Source organism: Raphanus sativus, chromosome 9, assembly GCF_000801105.2.
Source record: "Raphanus sativus cultivar WK10039 chromosome 9, ASM80110v3, whole genome shotgun sequence".
NCBI lineage: Eukaryota > Viridiplantae > Streptophyta > Magnoliopsida > Brassicales > Brassicaceae > Raphanus > Raphanus sativus.
This window is the reverse complement of record NC_079519.1, coordinates 25,848,192-25,870,973: the sequence shown is the minus strand read 5'-3', so window position 1 is coordinate 25,870,973 and position 22,782 is coordinate 25,848,192. Positions and strand designations below refer to the sequence as shown.

The window sequence follows — 22,782 nt, the reverse complement described above, 5'->3', positions numbered from 1 at the left end:
TAAAAGCCCACACCTAAGCCTAAATATTGAAGTCATCTGATGTGGCAAAACTAAACCATCTGATTGGATGATTTAAATGTCTTACGTGGACACTTTCACAAGGCTTCTTATTCTCCTTTTAATAGTGTTTGATTGATCAAATTAAAGAGGAGTTTTGATTGTGTAGAAGTAGATCGATCAAAACTCAGTCGGAGAAGACGAAAAGGTAGAGGAATAGATCCTCGTGACTTCCGTCGTCACGTTGCCTCTTTTTTAGAATTCATAAGAAGCCCACACCTAAGCCTAATATTGAAGTCATCTGATGTGGCAAAACTAAACCATCTGATTGGATGATTTAAATGTCTTACGTGGACACTTTCACAAGGCTTCTTATTCTCCTTTTAATAGTGTTTGATTGATCAAATTAAAGAGGAGTTTTGATTGTGTAGAAGTAGATCGATCAAAACACAGTCGGAGAAGACGAAAAGGTAGAGGAATAGATCCTCGTGACTTCCGTCGTCACGTTGCCTCTTTTTTAGAATTCATAAGAAGCCCACACCTAAGCCTAAATATTGAAGTCATCTGATGTGGCAAAACTAAACCATCTGATTGGATGATTTAAATGTTTTACGTGGATACTTTCAGAATACTTCTTATTCTCCTTTTAATAGTGTTTGATGTTGTGTTTTTCTGTTTCTGTCTTCTTCTTCTCCTTCTTATTGACTTGTCTCCTCTCTCCGACAGTAGTTTAGACCGTTGCTTTCTCCAACGTCTCTTCCCTACAGAAAATCCTCACTCTCGCTCCTCGTCCCTCGAGATATAACATAAACCTATTAGTTTTTTTTTTTTTTTACACACTAAAGTAAATACCTATTGTTCTCAGTTGTTTCACTTATATATTTTACAATGAGGTTTTTGATCTATGGATTTTGAAGCTTAAGAGGAGAGAGAGAAATGGGATGTTCTCATTCCAAGTTAGAAGACGAAGAAGCTGTTCAGATCTGTAAAGACAGGAAACGTTTCATCAAACAAGCCATAGAACACAGAACTAAGTTCGCTTCTACTCACATTGCTTATATCCTATCTCTTAGACAAGTCTCTGACGCTCTCCATGACTTTATTATCCAAGGAGACAACAACAACTACAAGCCTCACGAGTTTGTCGACTTGTTGACTCCGGTTAAGAGAATACCACCGAGCAGCCGCCGCAGTGAGTTCATCACCATTTCACCTTCTTCCATGCCTCCGAAAATGATTCAAGATAAGCCAAGAACGAGGGTGAGAGCGAACTACTTGATGGCTAACAGAACCAGACAGGTTCGCGTCGAACAGAGATCCCCTGAAACGTTTCGCGTTGAGTCGTTTCCACCTCCTCCGAGTCGTCACCACCAATACGGAGAAGCAGATGGGTTCTTTGGGATGAATATGGATATGAATGTGAACACTTGTGCAGCTTCTTCTTCTTCGTTTTGGAATCCGTCGAGCTCTCCTGAACAAAAGTTAAGCACTCATAACATTTCCACCTCCTTCGCCGCAGAACTCGCAATGGGACTTTTTCTGGAATCCTTTCTCTTCGTTGGATTATTATGGATATGATAATAGTTGTGATAGAGGAAGTGTTGAGGATAGGAGTGGTACTGTGGATGATGAGATTAGAGGGTTGAGACGTGTTAGAGAGGAGGAAGGGATTCCAGACTTGGAAGAAGATGATGAACCTCAGCCTGTGAGGTTTCAGAGTCTTAATAATACTCCTAAAGTAGTAGAACAAAGTAGAGGCAAGGAGGAAGTTCAAGTTGAAGATGTTGATGAGGATGATGATGAGGATGATGATGGGGAGTTTACGGACAGTGGGTGTGAAAGTGAGAACGAGGGAGATGAGAAATGCATTGGAACGCAAGAACAGCGAACCGTTGAGGTGCCTAAAGTAGAAACTAATAAAGGTAATGTTGTTGGAGTTGGGAAGGTTGAAGAGGTGAAGAATGTTGTTGAGGTTGCAAAAAGAGAGACGCCAGGTTTCACGGTGTATGTGAACCGGAGACCAACGAGCATGGCAGAGGTAATCAAAGATCTTGAAGATCAGTTCACAACCATCTGCGACGCGGCTAAGGAGGTCTCGGGGCTGTTGGAAGCTAGCAGAGCTCAATACGCACCATCTGCTAATAATGATCATAGTGGTAATTAAAAAGTTGCAATATCTCTCTTATGTTTGTGTGATTGAGTTAGAAGTGTTTTTGTGTGTGTATTGTAGCAATGAAGAAGCTGAATCCAGTAGCTTTGTTCCGCTCGGGATCATCAAGATCTTCCTCTTCAAGATTCTTGATCACTTCTTCTGAAAGTAGAAGCGATGTTTCAGATAAATCTTGCATGGTTTCAGGCAGCCACCAAACCACATTGGACAAACTCTTCGCATGGGAGAAGAAACTCTACGATGAAGTTAAGGTAGTGACAATCGGAATCTCGGTTTTGCCTCTCTTGTTTTATAAGATGAACAAGCCCTTTCTGGTCTTGTAACAGTCTGGAGAACGTGTTAGAAGAGCATACGAGAAGAAATGTATGCAGCTAAGGAATCAAGACGTCAAAGGAGATGATCCGTCTTCGGTTGATAAGACAAGAGCTACGATCAGAGACCTAGACACACAGATTAAGGTCTCTATACACTCTATTGAATCCATCTCCAAAAGGATCGAGACTCTTCGTGATCAAGAACTGTTGCCTCAGCTTCTCGAGCTTGTTCAAGGGTAAACAAACACCTACAACAACTTCTTCTTCACTCTTTGGTTTCTCTCACTGACAAATGGTAAGATCATATGATCATAACAGATTAACAAGGATGTGGCAAGTGATGGCAGAGAGTCATCAGATACAGAAACGAACACTTGAAGAAGCCAAAATGTTACTTGCAGGGGCACCGGTTTCAAAGCGTCACAAGAAGAGACAGCCTCCAGTGATGATGCCAGAGGCTATCAACTCTCAAAGATTAGCTCAATCTGCTTTGAATCTTGAAGCTCAGGTTCGAAACTGGAGAGCCTGCTTCGAGTTCTGGATCACGTCTCAAAGATCCTACATGGCAGCATTGTCTGGCTGGCTTCTCAGATGTCTCAGATGTGATCCTGACCCTGAGAAAGTTAGATTATCCTCATGTCCTCACCCTATATACCGAGTCTGCATCCAGTGGTCCAAGTTACTTAGCAGCTTGGAGGAGAAGCCGGTCTTGGACAAACTCGAGTTCTTTGCCTCAGGGATGGGTTCAGTGTATGCAAGACAGGTTAGGGAAGACCCGAGTTGGAGCGGAAGCGGGTCAAAGAGATTCCGGGTCAGAAACTTTGGACCTTGTGTTGGCTGATGAAGATGTTTTGATGACTGCTGAGAAACTTGCAGAAGTTGCTGCTAAAGTTCTCTGCCATGGGATGTCTGTTGCAGTGAGCTCACTAGCTGAGTTTGCTATCAACTCGGCTGATGAACACTCGAAGCTTGTTAACCAACCAGAGGACGCTGCTGACTCCACTTCAGGGCAACATCCGGATGTAAATTTCAATTCCTAAGAGTTTAGAAATTAGGTAGTTTTTTTTGGCTATCAGAAGATAGTTTTTAGATGGATTAGATTTGTATTATCAGCAAGACAAAACAGAGTTAGTTCAGTTGATTTTGTGGTTGAACAACAAAGAGTCTTGGCAATATAACAAAAAAAAATTCAAGAAAAAGCAGAGAGAGAGATGATTGGTTCTTTTTGTCTATGAGTCTACAAAGAAGAGAGTAAAAGAGTTACTGGTCCAATAATAATAAGGGAGAAGCTTTAGCTTGTACTAATCATCATCTTCATACTCCACTTCATCGGAACTAACTCCTCCCATCACGGATACGTAAATAACAACTGCTATAAACTGAGCAGCGAGGAAGAATCTCGCTCTCTTCTTGAATTTTTTCTCCTCTTCACTCTTTTCTGCCTTTGGTTTGCTCTTTGGCTTCGAACCTGAACAACAGATAAGATTCATTTGCTCCACAGGCTTAGATATATTCAGTTCTGTATGTGAGATACATAATAAGAATGAGTTACATAAATAGTAAGATCTGGATGTGTCTTACTCTTTCCTGAAAACGAGGAAGGGAATGAGTGAAGCGGAGGGGAAGGAGATGACGAAGACGCTTCTAGGAACTCTGACTTGAGTTTCTCAGCATATCTGACAAGATTGCTATGTTCCAGAAGTTTGCACCGAAGCACTGATGTTTCCTGATCCATTCACCATAAAGAAACTACTTAAATTGTTCTAAGCTGAAAAGTACATTGGTGGAACATTGTAAAGCTGCTTACCGGTAATACTTGGATCGTAAAAAGCATGTGTGAGAGAAGGAAAGCATCCAAACTCGACGGCCTGTTGTCAAGGAAGAGCAAAAGAGAAAACATGGTGAATCTTATAACACAAGGGGTTACAAGATACAACAAATCAAGTTAAGGTCAATGTGATTGATTGCAGCAATACCTGTCTTCAAAGAGAAACTTCTGCTCGCCTAACCTAGTCGACAAAGCTTCATACGCCTCACTTGCCCTCTTGTATATCTGTTCATTTTCAGCCCCTTCAACTATAAGTAGCAAGTTTACAAATATATAAACCACATGTGTTGTAAAGTTAAGCAAACGGTTACCAGTTTTTCTCTTTGCTCCGCGTTTTCTTTGGTGAGTCCAAGACGGTTCTTGGCCAAATACGTCTGCTTATAAAACAGGACCTTGCCGATCACCCAAGGAAGATCTGAGTAGTACATCTTGGAAGCACATATCCCCTCTGTACCAACCCATATCTCATACCTAAGCGCTTCATCAAGCCATGACACAATGAGAGCCTTCAAGGATAGATAATCAGGAAGAGACTGGAGCTGAGAGTCAAGATTAACAATCCCATCTTTCTTCAGCTTCTCAATCACCCCTCCGTCTTCGTTGTTGTATGCAACATATGTCCCACTTTCAAAGTATGGCAGTTCCTCTAAAACAAAAATATACAAATGATAAACACATTTAAATCACAAATCTCCAAAGTATTTATCTTTCTCTCAAAAATGAATCCTTTAAACCACAAACCCTATTGAAACCTAACTAACGAGCATTCGAACCTATATTATAAGAATGTTGATTTTCTCTTAAAAAACGGATCCTTTAAACCTAAAACAGTAACTAAAATTAGCTTAAAAACCTAATTAAACTCTGATAAACACCAACGAATCTTGATTGAGTTAGAGTAGAGAGGGGATTAGAAACCTGAATCAGGGAAGGTGGAATTGAAGGCAAGATGAAAAGGAAGCTGGGCTAGTTTCAGGTATATGTAAGCGGGAAGGCAGTTAGGGCAAGCCGTTGGGAGACCGAAGCAAGGCTTCCTCGTTACCAAAGTGCAATCAGATGTGTCTTGATCGCCTTCCATTGTCGTCGTGTGACAGACAGGTCTGGTTGAGTTGAGAGATTGTTGGTCCGTCGTCGTGTACTCCCCACTCCAAAGAAGAAGAAAGAAGAAAAGATGCGAAGATTCGATCGTCGATTGCGAGACTGGCTGGGCGAGAAGAAGAGAAGATCCAGTTGGGTACGGGTTCCGGTCAGGTTTAATAATCCGCCAACCTATTTGGGCTTTATATTGTCGGCCTATGTAATACCAATAGCGCGTAACAAGTTCAAATGTGGAGTTGGATATGAGCTTTGGAGTATTAGGGGTGGCCCAAGGCGATTGCATTTTTATATGTATTTGATATTTGTCATGTCTTGGATTTTTGGACTTGTATTAGCGTTGTTGAACAACAACTACTTGTTATTTCGAATACTTAGGGCCTGACTGGTGTAACCGCAGCGGTTGCGGTTGCGGGAGTTTGCGGGTGCGGATGGTTGCGGTTTTAAGCGTTTTCTAGAGATTTGTACGACTGGTACAACTGTTAGAAATTGTTGCGTTTGCGGGACTCTCATGACTGGTAAACTACCAAACGCAATATTTGTTAAATAATAATTTAACAATATTTACATTTTATGTAATTATAAAAAATATTAAAAATCATAATAATATGATAAAACTAAAATTTATATTTATAAAATCATACTATTCAACTTTAAAAATTTATAGAAAATATTTTAGTTTTGAATTTTTATAATATAAATTGAAATATAATATGAATACATTTTACAATTTCTATTATTTCAATTGAAATTTTTTATCGGATATTTTTACTATTATTTTTATTTATTCTGTTTTTAAAGAAAAAAACTTACCCTCCCGCAACCGCTCGCAACCGCAAACGCTAGCTGGAACCAGCTTTTGATTTTAAGAGGTTCGGAGCGGTTTGAAGCGATTTGTAGCGTTTTCTGTGATTGTTTCGAAACGCCAACAACCGCTATGAACCGCAAAAGCTGCGTTTGCGGGTGGTAGCGGGAAAACTAGTCAGCCCCTTAGTCCAAAAATATATTACTTGCAAATTAGTTGCTTTGTTCGATTACTTACTACTTATAAATACTTATGAATTATTTAAATTTATTTCCAATTCTTTCTAAAAATTACTTGATAGATAATATTCTGTGAGAGAAGATTATAAAATTTTGTTTTGTTTACTCGACTTAGTAAAAACACGCGAATTATTTTAAATAAAATATTTGTATTTAATATTAAAAAGGAATATAATACAAATATTTCGATAAAAAGTACTTTTTACTTTTTACAACATAAAAATATTAGTTTAGAACTTTAGTTTTTATAGCTTAGTTATCATTTTCTCAATTGTTAAACAAGTAACGAGTGATAACAAGGCGAGTCTTTAACTCTTTCTTGCTACTTGTTATTTGCCTTATACTTGCAAGTATCAAAATTTAACGACTTGATATTTGACTTGGCAACGACGAGTACTTAAAAACGAAGCGAATACGGGTCAAGAGTTAGGGTATAAGGCAAGTAACGAGTATTCGTGCCCAGCACTATGGACTATGTACAATGTTCTATTATCTATAATAAAGATAAATTTTGCTATAATGTATCTTTTTAAAATAAAAATCTTTAAATAGAAAATAAAATACAGAAGAATGCTATTTTAAAGGAAAAATAGAAACTATTTAGAATGATTTTGGATTTAAATGATATGTCCTCAGTTTCATTTTAATTGTCATTTTGGACGCAAACACACATATTAAGAAAAAAAATCAATTTTGTATATTTACTAGATAAATATATCATTATCGATATACCTAACCGCATTTAAACCAATTGGAAAAATAGACTAGAATATAAAATCAATAAATTAGTTATTGAAATTATAAAACGACACTTATTTTGAAACAAAAATTTTACTATACAATAACAATTAAACTGAAATAGAAAAAATATTTTAAAGGCAAAAACTAGAGATGAATTGGAGATGTGTGACAAGTGATATAAATGTGTGACAAAAAAAATAAGTGATATAAATAAGGGCAATTTTCTCAAATAGTTTTTTTAAAATTTTTACAAAAATAGCACTCAAAATATAAAATGACCAAAATAGTTTATTTTTTGTTTTGAAAATTTTAGTTTTTAATTTTTATTTTTGAAATTTGAAACATATACCCAAAATACACCTTTTAATTCTAAACCGTAAGTTTAAATTAGTTAATCCAAATGATATAAATGCATATTTTACCCTTTAATAAAACTTATGTTGATCATTTTTTCTCTTTGAATACTATTTTGTGAAAATAAACTAAAAAGTGATATACTATTCAATTTCTCTATAAATAAACTCGAATATAAATGTCCAGGAGGATATCAAGAGTTTACGAAATAGTTTCCACAGCTCACATCTCATTCATTCATGTACTACGGACGGCAAACTCAAAGGCGCATCGTTTAGCACGTAGTACCAGGCAACAATCGTCTTTTGTCGTTCACATGGATGCAGAGCTACCAGTTTGGTGTACAAAGTCTATATGAGTCTGTATGTTTGATGATAAAAAAAAAACTCTAATATAAATGTCCAAATCAATTATACATACACCGCTGGATATTACAATTAATGTACCGTGAGAGTGAAATTAAGAAAGAGGACAATAAGCATGATCATACTGACCGACAAAAGGTAAACCTTACTATCACTTCCATTATGTAAGCGGTTTACAAGGAAACAAACTAAATCACGAGAATTACATTTTAATCAAATGCCATAGAACTAGAGGCGATAAACTCATACGATTCTCTACATCCTATAATTGGTACTTTACGACGAAATTCAAGGACAAAAGAAGCGATTTGTGATATGGCTCCCATTATTTTAAGAAACACTTACACAATAGTACCGGCTGAACCAACATGGACCGGTCGGTTTCCATTAGCCGAATGGGATCAAGTTGGCACAATAACTCACGTTCCCACAGTTTACTTCTACGACAAGCCATCTGACTCCTTCCAAGGCAATGTAGTCGAGACCCTAAAACACTCGTTGAGCCGTGCGCTATTCCATTTCTACCCTTTAGCTGGTCGTCTTCGGTGGCTCTCTCGCGGCCGGTTAGAGCTCGACTGTAATGCTGCCGGAGCGACCCTCATCGTAGCTGAATCCGAGGCAGAGCTTTCGGATTTCAACAATATCTTAGGGACGCCTGAATTCGAGAAACTTGTGCCACAAGTAAACTACAAATCCCCTATCGAAACAATCCCTCTCTTTTTAGCTCAGGTCACCAAATTCAAATGCGGCCGAATAAGCCTCAGCATCAGAGTTTCACATGCAGTCGTAGATGGACAAAGCGCGCTTCACTTCATGTCGGAATGGGGAAGAATCGCGCGTGGTGAACCACTTAAAACCATTCCATTTATGGACCGCAAAATCCTCTGGGCTGGTGAACCGCTTCCACCATTTGCTTCGTCTCCTCAGTACGAAGGTAAAGAGTTTGAAGAGCCGCCTTTACTGATCGGTAAAACGAACTGTGTAGAAGAAAGAGAGAAGGAAACGGTTGTGGCGATGCTAAAGCTAAGCAAAATACAGCTTGAGAAGCTTAGGAGTAGAGTGAATACAAGCGAATACGCTGAGCCGGCGAGAGGGTTTACAAGGTACGAGACGGTCACGGGACACGTATGGAGGTGCGCGTGTAAAGCACGTGGGCACTCGCCAGAGCAACCCACGGGTTTGGTAATCTGTGTAGATGTTCGTAGTAGGGTGCAGCCACCTCTGCCACGTGGCTACTTTGGCAATGCCACTCTTGATGTGGTCGCAGAAAGCACCTCAGGTACGTATTTTGTTTGTTTAATTTTCAGTTGGTTATTTTTGATTATATTATATAGTTTATATTCGGTATTACTAAATCCAAACCACTTTTCCTATTTCGATTCGGTTCACTTTTAATTGGTTCGTTTTTATAACACCTCTTATATAAGAGTACAATTTAATTCACATGAAAAGTATTTGTCTCATTTGATCAAATTGATATTGTCTAAAGAGTGGAATACTTTGGCTATGCTAAGAGTATATGAACTCGATGTTTTTATGTGCTAACCAAGCAAAGACAGGCGAGAGACACAATTACACGCCTAATTGATGATTTAGATAATATCGTCGAGACAGAAGAGGGTCCGATAGCCATTGTTACGAGCTATTTCAAAAATATTTTTGAGTCACCAAACCCGAAAAAGATCGATGAAGCGTTAACAAATATAATCTCGGCTATCACATATACACTTGAAAAGGATCTTACATTTCTAGACATAGAAGGAAAAGTCAAACCTGTTCTATTTGCGACGCATCCAGAAACTTTCCTGTTACCATTGTATATTTGCGAAAATCTCTCGAGTTTCATTGCGGGATTCTGGTAGAGCTCCAATGCACCTAATGATGGATGCATTGAGGGAAATCGGAAAAGTTGTGTTCCCCAAAAGATGAATGTTGCTTTGCTTTCCGCATATGATCCTTGATTTTAATATGGTACTAGATTTTTGACCCGCACGCCCGTGCGGGTGTATATTTCAAAATATATTGCTATTTATTTTTCATGTCAATATTAAAGTTGGATAAAAAATTCAAATCTGAAGAAAAAATAATTTAAATGGATTATCCGAACCTGAACTGAACCCACAAAGATCCGAATATAATTCGAACTGAAATTTAGAAATAACTGAATGAGGCTGAAATCTTTGACCCCGGAAACCCGAAACCCAAAACCCAAACAGGTCCGAAACGAACCCAAATAGATACCTGAACGTCCAGCCCTAGTCATAATTTGAACTGGAATTTAGAAATATATGAATGAGGCTGAAACCCAAACAGATCCGAAACGAACCGGAATGGATACCTGAACGCCCAATCCTAATCACTATTATGTATCATATATACGTCATCGTATAATTAATTGTAGTGGTCCATCATATAAATAATCATATAATTAATAGTATTTTATATGTACTATCTTATAAATAATCACATATATTATATTCTTAAAGTTTAATGTAAAATATAAAAACCATAATTTAAGTTGGTATATGAAATTAATTTTTTTGTTGTATTTTTCTTATATATATTGAAAATATTTTTTAATAATGGTTATTGGAAAACAATGTTTTTAGGTAATTAGATTAGTCCATTTTGAATATTTCAAAACTGATATACTTTTATCCATGTTTCAAAGTTTTAATTTTTGCATTATTTTTTATGAATTATTATTAATTTTATGATTTTTGTTTTTGAAAATTGAACTTTTGAAATTTTTATATTTGACTAAACTAAATAAAGTAATAATACTGTTTTTAAATTTTTTTATATAATATACTATTTATATTTCAGTTTGTGTTTATATTTTTACCATAAAGAATTGTAAACAAAAAGAATTGTAAATATAGTGACAAAATTGTAAATAAAAAGATATATAGAATGAAGGTTTTTTAATTTATTATAAAAAACAATGGCTAAATGTTTAAATAAAAGAAAGTATTAAATATGTTATTCATGTTTCTAAACAATTCTCATTTGTTATTAATTTATTAAAAATACAGTGGCTAAATGTGTAAATAAAAGAAAGTACACATCTCTACTATCTATATTTTCAAACATATCTCATTTATTCTATTATTCATGTTTCCAAACATATCTCATTTATTCTACTATCTTTATTTCCAAATATATTTCATTTATTCTACTATTCTTGTCTCCAAACAATCAAATTGTGTATTTTAACTTTAATAATATAGATATCTAAGAATACCCATAAAATACAATTTGGCAACCGCTAAATTTATTATTTTTTGGAAAAATCCAATTTGCATTTTCACATCTTCTCTAACTATTTTTTAAACTTCAAAATCATCAAAACTTGAAAAATATATTAAATATATTGATGTGAATAATATAAATAGAGAATAAATAAAATTATATATACAAAATAGTAAATATTAATAAGAAAAAATGGATCTAAATGAAATAAATATTTAGGCCAAGATTGGGTGTATATGATGGGCTAATGGTAAATCAAAATTTGATTTGTTATTGAAGATTAATTTCGAAGAAAGAAATATCTAGTTATGATCTCTTGTGTAATAGCGATTGCTTGGATTTAGGAGTCTGTTGATTTGTTATTGAAGTAACAAATATTAAGTTATGATCTTGGGTGTTTAAAAACGATTGTGTGGTTTTAGGAATCTTTTTTAATGGTAGTGAATTGTGGAAGGAAAATAGGATTTTTAATTTAGATTTTGTACACAAAAGATGGGAAATATGCCAAACAATTAATTTGTTAAATAGTAAAATAGCTAAACCATAATTCGCCAAATTAGCATATTTAGTATCGATTGTGATAAATATTAAACCATAAATTGAATATTGATTAGATTATGGTTAAGAATTCGTTATGAATCATTTGGTTTAGTTTATGATGGGTTAGCTAAAAGAAAAACTATTACAAACCATAGGTTTCATGGAGTATTGGATTGGAATAATATAAAGTATGTGCTGATTGGTCAACTATTAAATCTGGGGTATTGGTTTTGAATAGTTTAGGTTTCGTGGTGGTCTAATTTAATAGTTTAGATATGATTGTGTACCAGCATATTGAACTCGGTTATAATTTAATAATTGAACAATATAGAAAAAAATGGCTGTGGTGGTATAATTTAGTTTAACGTGTTATAAAAAAGTGTTTAGGGAATAAGAAAGTGCAAAACTACTGTGTTTTAATATCAATGGCATTTCTTTGTAATATTTGTGCAATTTTAAGGGGACAAAGCTAAGTGTACTTTAGTTTTAATAGTTTAGATTGTTGAGAAATCAGTTGTGGCATCCGGTACAATTCCAATATTTTCTCCTCGCAAGAGTATTGTGTGGAAAGTATTACATAAAGAGTTTGTCTTTGCATCCAGTTGCTATAGATAGATTTTCTTATGTTTGGATGAGTTTATCGACTGCTAGACCATTATAGACTTTAGGCATACAACATAAAGTGCATTTTGGATTTGAGATAAGAGCATGGGAGGACCCATGGATTCCTGCAAGGCTACCTTGTCATAATGTTCTGGTTGTTCATCCAGTGATGACTTTGAGTGATTTTATTCATGGTCAGCCTAAAAATTGGGATGTGGAGATCCTAGTAACTCTGGAGGATATACTTCTTATTCAGAGTTTGTACATTAGCCAATCTCGAGGTGATAAGTTTTGTTATAGCTACACAAAGAGTGATCACTGGGTATAGACGGATATTGGGTGTTTGATCGGAAAACGGTTGTGAATCTTGTCCCTACAGTGGGTATAGACGGATATTCTAAACTGCGAACCTGAGGCTATGGTAATTGAGCCTAGCATCACAAAGCTTTAAGCCTTTGTTTGGAACATAAGTAATTCTCCGAAGATACATCATTTTATATGGCATATTGTAACATGAGATTCTCACAGACGACTGCCAGAGGTCGCAGGTTTAATACTCTGTTGGTGCAGTGGTACTATACATATCCAAATAAAATTCTTTGGGGTTTTCCTGGATATGGAACCTTTCGTGGTGAGGTTATTCACTATAAAAAATTTACCCACAACGGTTTTGAACCAACTGGCTCGGGATAGTGATACTTGAGGGAAAACCCAATACGGCAACCCGCAGTCTGATTCCCGTTGGCCACCGGGGAATTAAAAATATCAGCATCGCCAGGATCCACAGAATAGTCTGTTGGTTTCGGCCGCTGGACATTGTAGTTAATTCAAGAAAAAAAGAAATTTAGCAGCAACGAGAAAATAGAAACATCATATGCAATGTGATATTCGTTATCCCTGATGTGGAGAAGCGTATGAATATGTTGATCATGCTATTTTGGATGTTATCCCGCTTAAAAAAATTGGGCACTATCTCCTACGCCATCCTGCCCATCAGATTTTCTTATTTCCAGTGTTTATACTAACTTGAGTTATTTTTCTTGGAGGAAAAAAGATTTCTAGACATGGAATTGAATTAAGATTTTTATCCATGAATAATCTGATATCTTTGAAAAGTTCGCAATAATATATTATTTAAAGGAGTCCTAAAATATCCTTTAGAGCTAATACTGCTTGCAAATAGTGAATGTCAAACGTGGCTAATGCACCAGACATTGAGGAAAGCAATCACTAGATCATCTAATGATGACACCTCAAGCCTTAAGCTTGTGTAGTAAATGTTTAGTAGATGTTTCATAGACTTCTGATACAAATTTCAGTGGATGTAGATAAGGGTGGAAAGAGTATTCAAAAAATGAACAACTTTTAGGATTAAGAAATCAAAGGAGACGTGCATCATACAAAAGTGGAAGCGCTAACCTAGATTATAGAATGAATGCTTTGATACTCAATCTGTCAATAGTTGGGAACATACTGAAAGGATCTAATCATAATGATTCAAGATCTAACAGCATGGCCAAACTTCTCGATAGAATTGATGAAGTTAGTTGTCTTAGAAGAAAATTTTCATGACTTCAAAAACTGTCTATCATCCTCGAGCTCGAAACCAGACTGCATATTCATTAGCTAAGACTGCATACATTTCTCATAGGAATTTTTTTTTTTTGTTAATTGTTTGATTCCGGTCTACTTTCCTATATCATTTCTAGTTTGGATAAAAAAATAGTCTTTTGATATAAAAAAATACCCACGACTCGATCGATCACTACATGTATCCTTAATCGCAACTAGTACTAAACAATAATTTCTTATCATCACAGTAAATCTAATCGCAGTCTATTAAAAGATATTACGCAAGCGGTAGAAATTCAACGCTTCTTGTTATCGTAGAAATTTGAATTTAGATGGAAGATCTCTTGGTTACTTCTTATACACGTAAAGTGAGACCAATGAAAGTTCTACATTTAGAACATTTTCTGATGCATATAGGTGAACTGATATCGAATGACTTGGGCTTCGCGGCGGGAAAAATCAGTAAAGCCATAAAGAATGTTACAAACGAATACGTGATGACCGGGATAGAGTATCTAAAAAACCACGAGGATCTGAAAGAGTTTCAAGATATGCATACTCTGGGAAGAAAGGAAGGTCCATTTTATGGGAACCCTAATCTTGGACTTGTGAGCTGGTTAACTCTGCCAATGTACGGTCTTGATTACGGATGGGGCCAAGAGGTCTACATGGGACCAGGCACGAATGACCTCGATGGGAACTCCCTGCTATTGCTAGATAAAAATGAAGACGGCTCTCTAATTCTAGCCACTTGTCAACAAGTGGCTCACATGGAGGCCTTCAAGAAACACTTTTATGAAGATATATAGGGTTATAGTCTTCATGTATTTATGCTTGATCAACAAAAAAGTATTCATGTATTTATGCTCGATCAAAAAAAAAGTATTCATGTATCTATGCATTTTCATTTTCATTAAGGATGTTTCGAGTAGGGATTCTACTCATGATGTGGTTCTTGAATTGTAATAACAAAATTACGTATCTTTATATACAAATAATTAAACCTTACGTTGTTTTTTTTTTCGTTGCTGTTTTTTGTCAAAAGTGAATTTCATTGCTTAATTAGTAATATGCAATAAACACGTGTGAATCTCATTCTGCTGAATAATATATTAATCATCAGCAAAAGATACACAAAGTCAACGTCAAACCTGCAGGATGATGACAAGCGTGCTCCGTTCATCTTGATGAATCCGACTTTGAACATCTATACCAGAAGACCATGGGAGAGTGACCAATGAACCCACAAGAGAAGCTATCGCTACAGATAAGGGCATGAGATACTCCAAACGAGCAGGTGGATGCTTTGCTCTCAATATCTCGCAACACACACACCCCTACAATACAAAACATCTAATTACCGTCTACCGGTTTCTTAAACATCTTTTTTTTTTGAAATTTTATATCGTTGTGCTTACTATAACAGAAGTTGACATAGAATTTAGAGAGTTTGTAAATTGCAACATTTGGTATGATCTTGCAACGCATTTAGATTAGCTAATTTTTTTTTTGCACGTGGTGGTCTAAGACTGTCATTGTATCAATCCATCACAAGATAAAATGATGGACATTGGAAAATATGTTTGTGTATTTGAAATTGGTGTAATATTAAAACATGATCATTCTGTTTTTGGTCTGAGACAAAAAGTTAAATTGCTACAAATATTTAGCAAGACCAATTACAGTTTGATGCAATTAATGTATTTGAAAGTAAGTTTTACTTTTTAGGTCTTGTCTATAATATTAAAACATGATCATCCTGTTTTTTTTTTCTATTTTTAATGAAAGTCCAGTTCATCTAAAAGACTTTTACCTTTTTTCTAAACAATTTTAATTTTCATTAATGATATTTTATGTTTTGGGACCAGAACTACAAATGATGTCCAAACAAATATTGGGTTTGAGTCATAATAATCAAGATTATTCATTTATTAAATATCCAAATTTGAAACTAATTAGTATAATTTGAGAAAAAAACATTCTATTATGCACAACTGAATTTTAACCTTAGATATAGCCTATAAAGTCAAACTTATAGTGGTCTTACTTTATCATACACAAAGAACTGTATCTTTTTGAAAACCTGTTATACACAAATGATATTCTTTTTTTACAAATTAATGATACTTCTACGATACACAAATCAGTAGAAAACATCTTTAGTCACGTGTGTTAATTCTTTTAAACATAACTAATCAAAATTATAATGTAACAATGTACTACGATCATTTGACTACAGTCCACTGGGGTCATTAAATTCAACCACGTGATATATCATTTTCTAAATAATCTAATTCATTTATTTGAGGATGTGTGTTTGTTTCTTTTAAATTTTAATTGATTCAAATCATTTTTCATAAAGACTACAACAACTGGTTAATAACATACTTTTGGGGTTTTATCCGACTATATCAGATTTTTAATTAATATTTTTTCATTAAACTTGAAATGTATAATGTACTGGGCGCCGAATCTACCATTTCAATCATGAATTTTGGTCAGATACAAAAGCACGGTTTGAAACTCAAATATCATAATATAATCTATTTTAAATCATTTGTTTTCTAACAAAAAATTATAAACTCATGTAAATTTTATCAATGTGGACTATAAAAAAGTATCCATCCTTTGAAAAAACGGATAAAAAAAATAGTAATAGTTTCTATATCGAATAGTGATGAAAATAGTGTAAATTTAACAGAATGGAAGAAAAATAAAAAGATGACGTTGGCACATTAGTTAACTATATCATCGATATTTCAGTTTCTTTTGACCAAGCCATAGACCTAGTAAAAATCAATTGTTAAGTCGACTAATAAATATTTAACGGTTGACGAGAATAAAATGGTTTGGTAAATGGAAGTATGAAGTTTTATTAGTTTGGTTTTAAAAGTTTAAGATTAAAACGGTTTCCCTAAATTCCTAAATTTTATGTATTTAAAGGCTAAAATTATTAAATATAAGGTTATAGCTGATCAATCCAAAAAATAATCAGTTATAATTACGAACAAATAATTATGCTATTACATGCCTTGTATTCAAAACAACAATGAATCATTTTTGACAAAAAAATGAAAAATTAACTAAAAATTGTGCATTTGTGAGTTTGAGATTTTTAGCTTAAATTTTAAAATTAAGAATTATTTTGTTAAGTTTTCCTATGAATATAATATTCTCAACTAAGCACATATATGCCTACAACCGATCAAGTAAATAAAAGTTTTCACTTACAACACCATGTAGGATAACAAACCAAAAATATAAGCTCATCTTAAAGAAAAAATAGCTAGTTTGTAAAAATTATCCCAATAATTTTTCCAATACATAATCATCACCTCTCCAACAACACCAACCAGCAAACTATCATTGTTTGTCGACGCAGTATGTGTTCTCATATGCAAAAATAAATCATACCAGACAATCAACCCTCCAATATACAAATACAAAACTCCCTAAACAATAATGATACAGAAATTGTAACATAAACTTTTTTAAAAAGTAATAATCCTCACGATTGGTATATTTGTTGTTTCAAAACCAATTTCATGTTTTCATGTTACTTCGTTTAAGTTATTATACTACAAAACTACTAAATTGCAAACACATATCTAATACCCACTTGACTGGTGTAGACAAGACCAAGCAATTAAAATGATCTAAATCTTCTTTCATATCTACTATTGCATACTGCTACTTAACTCAAAAAGTTTAACATTTAGGGCATACTCGAAGGCCCACCCATTCTTAAGAGTATCCGCAATCGTGTACCTCCATTAGAATCCTTAAAAATGATTTTCTATTTTTTAATTATTTTTTCAGATTAAAATTTTGTTTTAATTAATCGCGAACCACCACATATCAGTGGGACCCGCGAATAGTTAACAGACTCCACCGAATCAGTCTTTAGCTAAAGAGTTTCCGAAGGTTTGTTGGCAAAAGAACATAGATAAAGTAGAACCCGCATAATTTCATAATAATTTTTCTTTAAAGATTTGTGCTAAAGACCATTATTGCAGATGCTCTAATATGTTTGTTCATAATGTTTCTCAAATTTGAATGGTACACTTTCTAAACATAAATGAATACAACTAAATATTAACAAAGTAAAGTAACCAGTTTTTGGTAAACTTAATTAATTAATTTCAACACCTCTAGAACTCACTCACACAAGAATAAATTGCTCCCTTATTTGGTCCAACAACAATCAATTTACCATGATTTTTTTTTCAAAAACTAAAAACATTCCCACAATCAATAACTCCAAATATAACCCCAACAAAAAAATTAAAAAGTATACTTTAAACAAAAATACATCAAATTCTGCGCGTACCACAGACCGATCACTAGTATATATAAAATGGCATACTCTTTCATTTTCTTTAATTTTCTTTTCTTTTCACTTTTTCCTTTTGTCTCATGCATTCATGGGCGAAGGTAAGATGAGAGTAGTGGGATCAGCTGACCCCACTTCATTTTGAAAAATATATGTATTTCTTTAGGTAAGTAATGTACTGATCCCATGAAGATATCATCTCTGACCCCACAAAAATTTAAACACACTAAAAATAAAATGATAAAATTTATTTACCTAACTAAATGATTAAATGGGTTTACAGAAACCAATTCCATTAACTAAATTTGGGATCATAATAAGTCTAAGCCCAATTTAAATATAACAATAATCACTAACTTTTGTTAGTTAATTAAAAATTAATTAGTTTATTTTTATTTTAGAAAAAACAAAGTTCAGAATACAACTTCAAAATTATGTCTTTGTCTCTTCAATGTTGAGTTAGTTTTCGTATTTTAAATCTTCTATATTTCATGAAATTTATATTTTATGAAATTTAAAAATTATAATTAAATTCCTAAATTCTAAAATTATTTTTAAATATAGAAGTTTAATATTCTTAACTTACAATTTATAAAATTTAAATTATTTATTTTAATTCATCAAATAAATAATATATTATTTATCATATTTTGATAAAAAATCATTACAATCTAGTTTTAATATTTGAAAATGGGATAAAACAAAAAAATCTTACTATTTTTTACCTTTGCAATTTTGAATGTAGATTTATAGAGAATACATAATTCTAATATGAAAAATACATTTGTAAATTTTATACTTTATATATTTTTGATATTTTTTGACCCCGATAAGAAAAAAGTTCTGGCTCCGCCACTGCATGCATTTGTAATTTAGGAAAAAGAACAAAAAAATCAAATATGAAGAAGGCCTTTAAAACATATATATATATATATATATATATTTTTTTTTTTTTATCATCAGCAGAAAAACAAACACACTCTTATCCGGTCTCTGAAAACCATGCCGGCAACTCTGCATCCATGTGAACAACAAAAGACGGTTATGTCCTGGTACTACGTGCTAGTCGATTCGCCTGCATATTCTGCTGTCTTGGTACATGAATAATCTCTGAGTTGATGAAACCGTCTTTAAGGGTCTTTATATATATTATATTCACCAAAAAGAAATGCGAATGACATTTTTTGAGTATATTGTCCCTATAATATTGCAAGCAAAGCAAGGCTGTAAGGAAAAGCAGTGACTCCAGCAAACGCAGAATTTGCAACAAACATGTTGGCTGCCTCAGTGCTGTGGACTTTGTCCCAGTACACGTACGTTCTTCGAAATTTACAAACAGGTTTATCCGCCGCACATAGTTCTTCCCCTGATTCGACCGTACAACAACTCTTTCGTGTTTCTGTGAACCCTACAAATATGTAAAATTATACGCATGATTATTATTTTGGTTTAAATATACGCAAGGTAAAATTATAAGAACTTAATAATATATAAGAATTTTTTATTAACTGATCAAATATTTGTAAATTTGTAATAAAATGAAGATTTATATTCTTAAAAATCTTTTCGAAAAAGCTTTCATACAACCACAGGACTAGTAGGCGTTTTTACACCAAAAGAGAGATTAGTTGGCGCTTAGGATGGATTCATAACCCTCCCAAAACCGGTTATTGTGTTTTTAAGAAACTTAATTTTATTACAAATTATTAATATTTTCTAGAATGCCTTGATAAGAAATTTTTTATTTTAAGCATTACTATATATGTTTTTTGTTCGGCAAAGAAAACACACAAACAACAAATCAGTTTAGCAAAAAAAAAACGGCAAAACGGATTTCCTCTTATTGGGTCTAAATGTTGAGTTCAATATATTTAGATCTACTTACCTAAGGCAGCATACGCAAGAGGCGTTTGACTGGTGAAGATATCAACGTAAGTGATCTTAGCATCGTTGAAGTTTGTGTTAAATTCACTGACCAGAGCTTTGAGGTTCTTGTTGAATGGTTCAACAGCCTTGTTCACTTCAGCAGCGCAGCGTTGACCGCCACCATGGGAAGCGATCATCCGCGGCGTGCACCCTAGTTTACTGACCCCAAACAACGCCACCTTCCTTGCTCCTTGGACATACAATAACTATACATAAAAAGGTCTCTTAAATTCTTAATATGTCTGCTTAAAATACATAATTAATTATGAATAAAATTTATATAAACAGATCCAATCTTCTACTTATTATTAGGTTTCGTAAAATTAATAAATTATTTATAACGTCAAAAATTTATATCTAGTCAAATTTGAAGGCCTATATATAGTTCCCTTATTTTTTTCTTTCTTTTCAAAACCTTGGCATATAAAGTATATTACCTCCAAATAAGAGCGATAACGTTGGATGAGGAATTCAGCATATTGATCGTAAGTGAATGTGCGACTACTATTGTACTTATCACCTTGCATGCAATAATTGTTGAGATAATCATTGCTTCCAATATTAATTGTGTATAGGCATTTCTCCAGCTTCTCCGATGGCACACTCGCCGCCATTATAATCTTCTGGTGATTCTCGATTTGTTTCTCAAAACTGATTCTATCGCCCTATAATACAAAAATACCATAATGCATAATAATTAAGTGTTCTAAACCGAAACAATACCAAATACTGTAGTTAACCTCTCTTGATAATAAGTAAGTTCTTACCATATGGTAGCTAGTCTCTTCGAGAATTCCGGCAGCACCAGAAGCATAGTTTATACCAGTGTGAGCTTGTTCAGGAGATGCCCCAGCGAAAGGTGGAATGTAATCACTGAATCCCATTAGTTCAGCTAAAACACATAAACCAAACTCATATTACACAAGAAATCGTATACATTAGTTATGAATAATACACACAAAAAATGCTACAATAAAATGATACAGAATAAATTTTAATTAAATTTCTTTAGAAAACTGATTCTTGAATACAATATACATACAAAACTTTAACTATCTACTAAAATAGTATATTATTCAGCACTTATGATTATTCTGCATATTATCATTATCTAGTTATTTCCGCTTCTTTTTATATACCCATTATTATTGTATTATTCGTTAATAACATAAGCTAGAAACACACATCCATTCGAATCTTCCAGTTACTAAAAAAAATTGTAATTTTTGGCAGTTTCTTTGATTAGTTTAATCGACAACATGTTGGCAAAGAAATAAACCAGGCCAATGACTAACCGATAAAGTCGGGAATATTACGGCCGTTGCTGAACCGGCCGGTAGGACCTCTAGCAAAATCAATACCATAAGGTGAATAGTTAACTTTGACGGTGGTATTCAAGTCGTTATTGTTACCGTTGTCGAAGACTGAGTCCCCGAAAACGAAATAGCAAGGCACTAGCTGTGCACGAGCCTCCTCGACCATTGTAAGCGTCATTGCCGTAATAACCCACAACAATTCCTTGAAAACTACCCCGGCCATTTTTGAAAAGCAATTACTAGAAAACCGAAAATGGCAACATTAAAGAAAAGAGACAAGTCTCTTTATATAAGCATAATACATAGGGAGAGACCGACATAATCTATCTTATTAAAACAGGAACATTACAACTTTTTCTAGGTGGACTTTTAAAGATGGACCTCATATATTTAAATTAAATGTCTCATTCTTTATATATAATACGTACCATACTCTAACTTTGCATTGATGTATTTCCTTAAATACAGTTCTTTTTTTCTTTTGCAAAAAAAAAAAAAATACAGTTCTTTTTTTTGTCCATATTCTATATATGATTTTACATTTATTACATGTCGATTTAAATAAGATATATACTAAGAATACTAAAAATATTAATCGTTTTATAATTACCCTATACAATTCATTTTAAATTGATCAGTAAACTTTCATTAGCCATATTAATTTTATTAGTACGAATAACATTAAGTAGATAAGTCATAGACACATACATAAAAATATGACTATTTTTATAACTATGTTGGGCCTAATCTACTTTCTAAAACAAATAACACATAGCTTCATATATTGTATAGAATATAGTAATATTGTATAATATTATATTTATACAGTAATACTAAAACAAACCAAACTGAAATATAATCTATATCAAAAATGCTTTGAACCATTACATACAAAATATATTAGACCTCAGAGATCAAATTCATTTTGAAATTACGTAATAATTATTTTAAAAAATTAAATTTCGTAATGTACAAAAAAACATAAGTTTTATATAAAATTTTGTGTTACAATAAAAAGACACAAACTCGCGATTGCAAAATGTTATTTTTACATACGAAAGACAGTTTTGATATTGTTCTTTAAACACAAAATTGAATATACAAACTCGATACTACATAAAACTAAATAATATAGAATACATTTTAAAAATAAAACCCGTGCGGGTGTGCATATGTTTATATAATATATAAATATATTATGTTATACATATTTTCATATAAATAATATCCCAATGGAAGTTTTATATGATAAATGTTAGAAAATACAAAATATATAGCACTATATATTAAAAATAATATAGAAAAAATTACTTTACGTTATCATAAAATTTA

At 33.5% G+C, this 22,782-nt stretch overlaps 3 protein-coding genes and 1 pseudogene across 3 annotated transcripts; 2 read left to right on the top strand and 2 right to left on the bottom strand.

Moving 5' to 3' along the window:
- Positions 1 to 532: 532 nt before the first annotated feature.
- Positions 533 to 3,573, top strand: LOC108823624 (protein ROLLING AND ERECT LEAF 2-like; annotated as a pseudogene).
- A 40-nt stretch (positions 3,574 to 3,613) lies between these two features.
- Positions 3,614 to 5,540, bottom strand: LOC108823625 (mitochondrial outer membrane import complex protein METAXIN). Its single transcript, XM_018596875.2, has 6 exons — positions 5,228 to 5,540; positions 4,621 to 4,955; positions 4,458 to 4,534; positions 4,289 to 4,349; positions 4,063 to 4,207; positions 3,614 to 3,949 (listed from the first exon to the last, which is right to left on the bottom strand). Exons 1-6 carry the CDS (start codon positions 5,385 to 5,387, stop codon positions 3,783 to 3,785), a joined length of 945 nt encoding a protein of 314 aa, XP_018452377.1. The 5' UTR covers positions 5,388 to 5,540; the 3' UTR covers positions 3,614 to 3,782.
- A 2,586-nt stretch (positions 5,541 to 8,126) lies between these two features.
- Positions 8,127 to 14,883, top strand: LOC108826500 (spermidine hydroxycinnamoyl transferase-like). The gene is made up of 2 exons (XM_018599875.2): positions 8,127 to 9,187; positions 14,293 to 14,883. The coding sequence occupies exons 1-2, from the start codon at positions 8,224 to 8,226 to the stop codon at positions 14,682 to 14,684; spliced, it is 1,356 nt and encodes a 451-aa protein (XP_018455377.1). The 5' UTR covers positions 8,127 to 8,223; the 3' UTR covers positions 14,685 to 14,883.
- A 4,264-nt stretch (positions 14,884 to 19,147) lies between these two features.
- LOC108839071 (GDSL esterase/lipase At2g19050-like) lies at positions 19,148 to 21,720 on the bottom strand. The gene is made up of 5 exons (XM_056993413.1): positions 21,430 to 21,720; positions 20,902 to 21,026; positions 20,572 to 20,799; positions 20,094 to 20,340; positions 19,148 to 19,616 (listed from the first exon to the last, which is right to left on the bottom strand). Exons 1-5 carry the CDS (start codon positions 21,671 to 21,673, stop codon positions 19,408 to 19,410), a joined length of 1,053 nt encoding a protein of 350 aa, XP_056849393.1. The 5' UTR covers positions 21,674 to 21,720; the 3' UTR covers positions 19,148 to 19,407.
- Positions 21,721 to 22,782: the final 1,062 nt, after the last annotated feature.

Excerpts from the sequence above, each read along its gene's own strand:
- LOC108839071 (XM_056993413.1), bottom strand. The coding sequence starts at position 21,673 with ATGGCCGGGGTAGTTTTCAAGGAATTGTTGTGGGTTATTACGGCAATG. Across the intron at positions 21,027-21,429 it reads TAATATTCCCGACTTTATCG|CTGAACTAATGGGATTCAGT; the intron begins GTTAGTCATTGG and ends TATGTGTTTTAG. Across the intron at positions 19,617-20,093 it reads TCTTGCGTATGCTGCCTTAG|GGTTCACAGAAACACGAAAG; the intron begins GTAAGTAGATCT and ends ACATATTTGTAG.
- LOC108823625 (XM_018596875.2), bottom strand. The coding sequence starts at position 5,387 with ATGGAAGGCGATCAAGACACATCTGATTGCACTTTGGTAACGAGGAAG. Across the intron at positions 4,956-5,227 it reads TTCCACCTTCCCTGATTCAG|AGGAACTGCCATACTTTGAA; the intron begins GTTTCTAATCCC and ends TTTTTGTTTTAG. Across the intron at positions 3,950-4,062 it reads TTCCTCGTTTTCAGGAAAGA|GTTCGAAGCCAAAGAGCAAA; the intron begins GTAAGACACATC and ends TCTGTTGTTCAG.
- LOC108826500 (XM_018599875.2), top strand. The coding sequence starts at position 8,224 with ATGGCTCCCATTATTTTAAGAAACACTTACACAATAGTACCGGCTGAA. Across the intron at positions 9,188-14,292 it reads GGTCGCAGAAAGCACCTCAG|GTGAACTGATATCGAATGAC; the intron begins GTACGTATTTTG and ends TGATGCATATAG.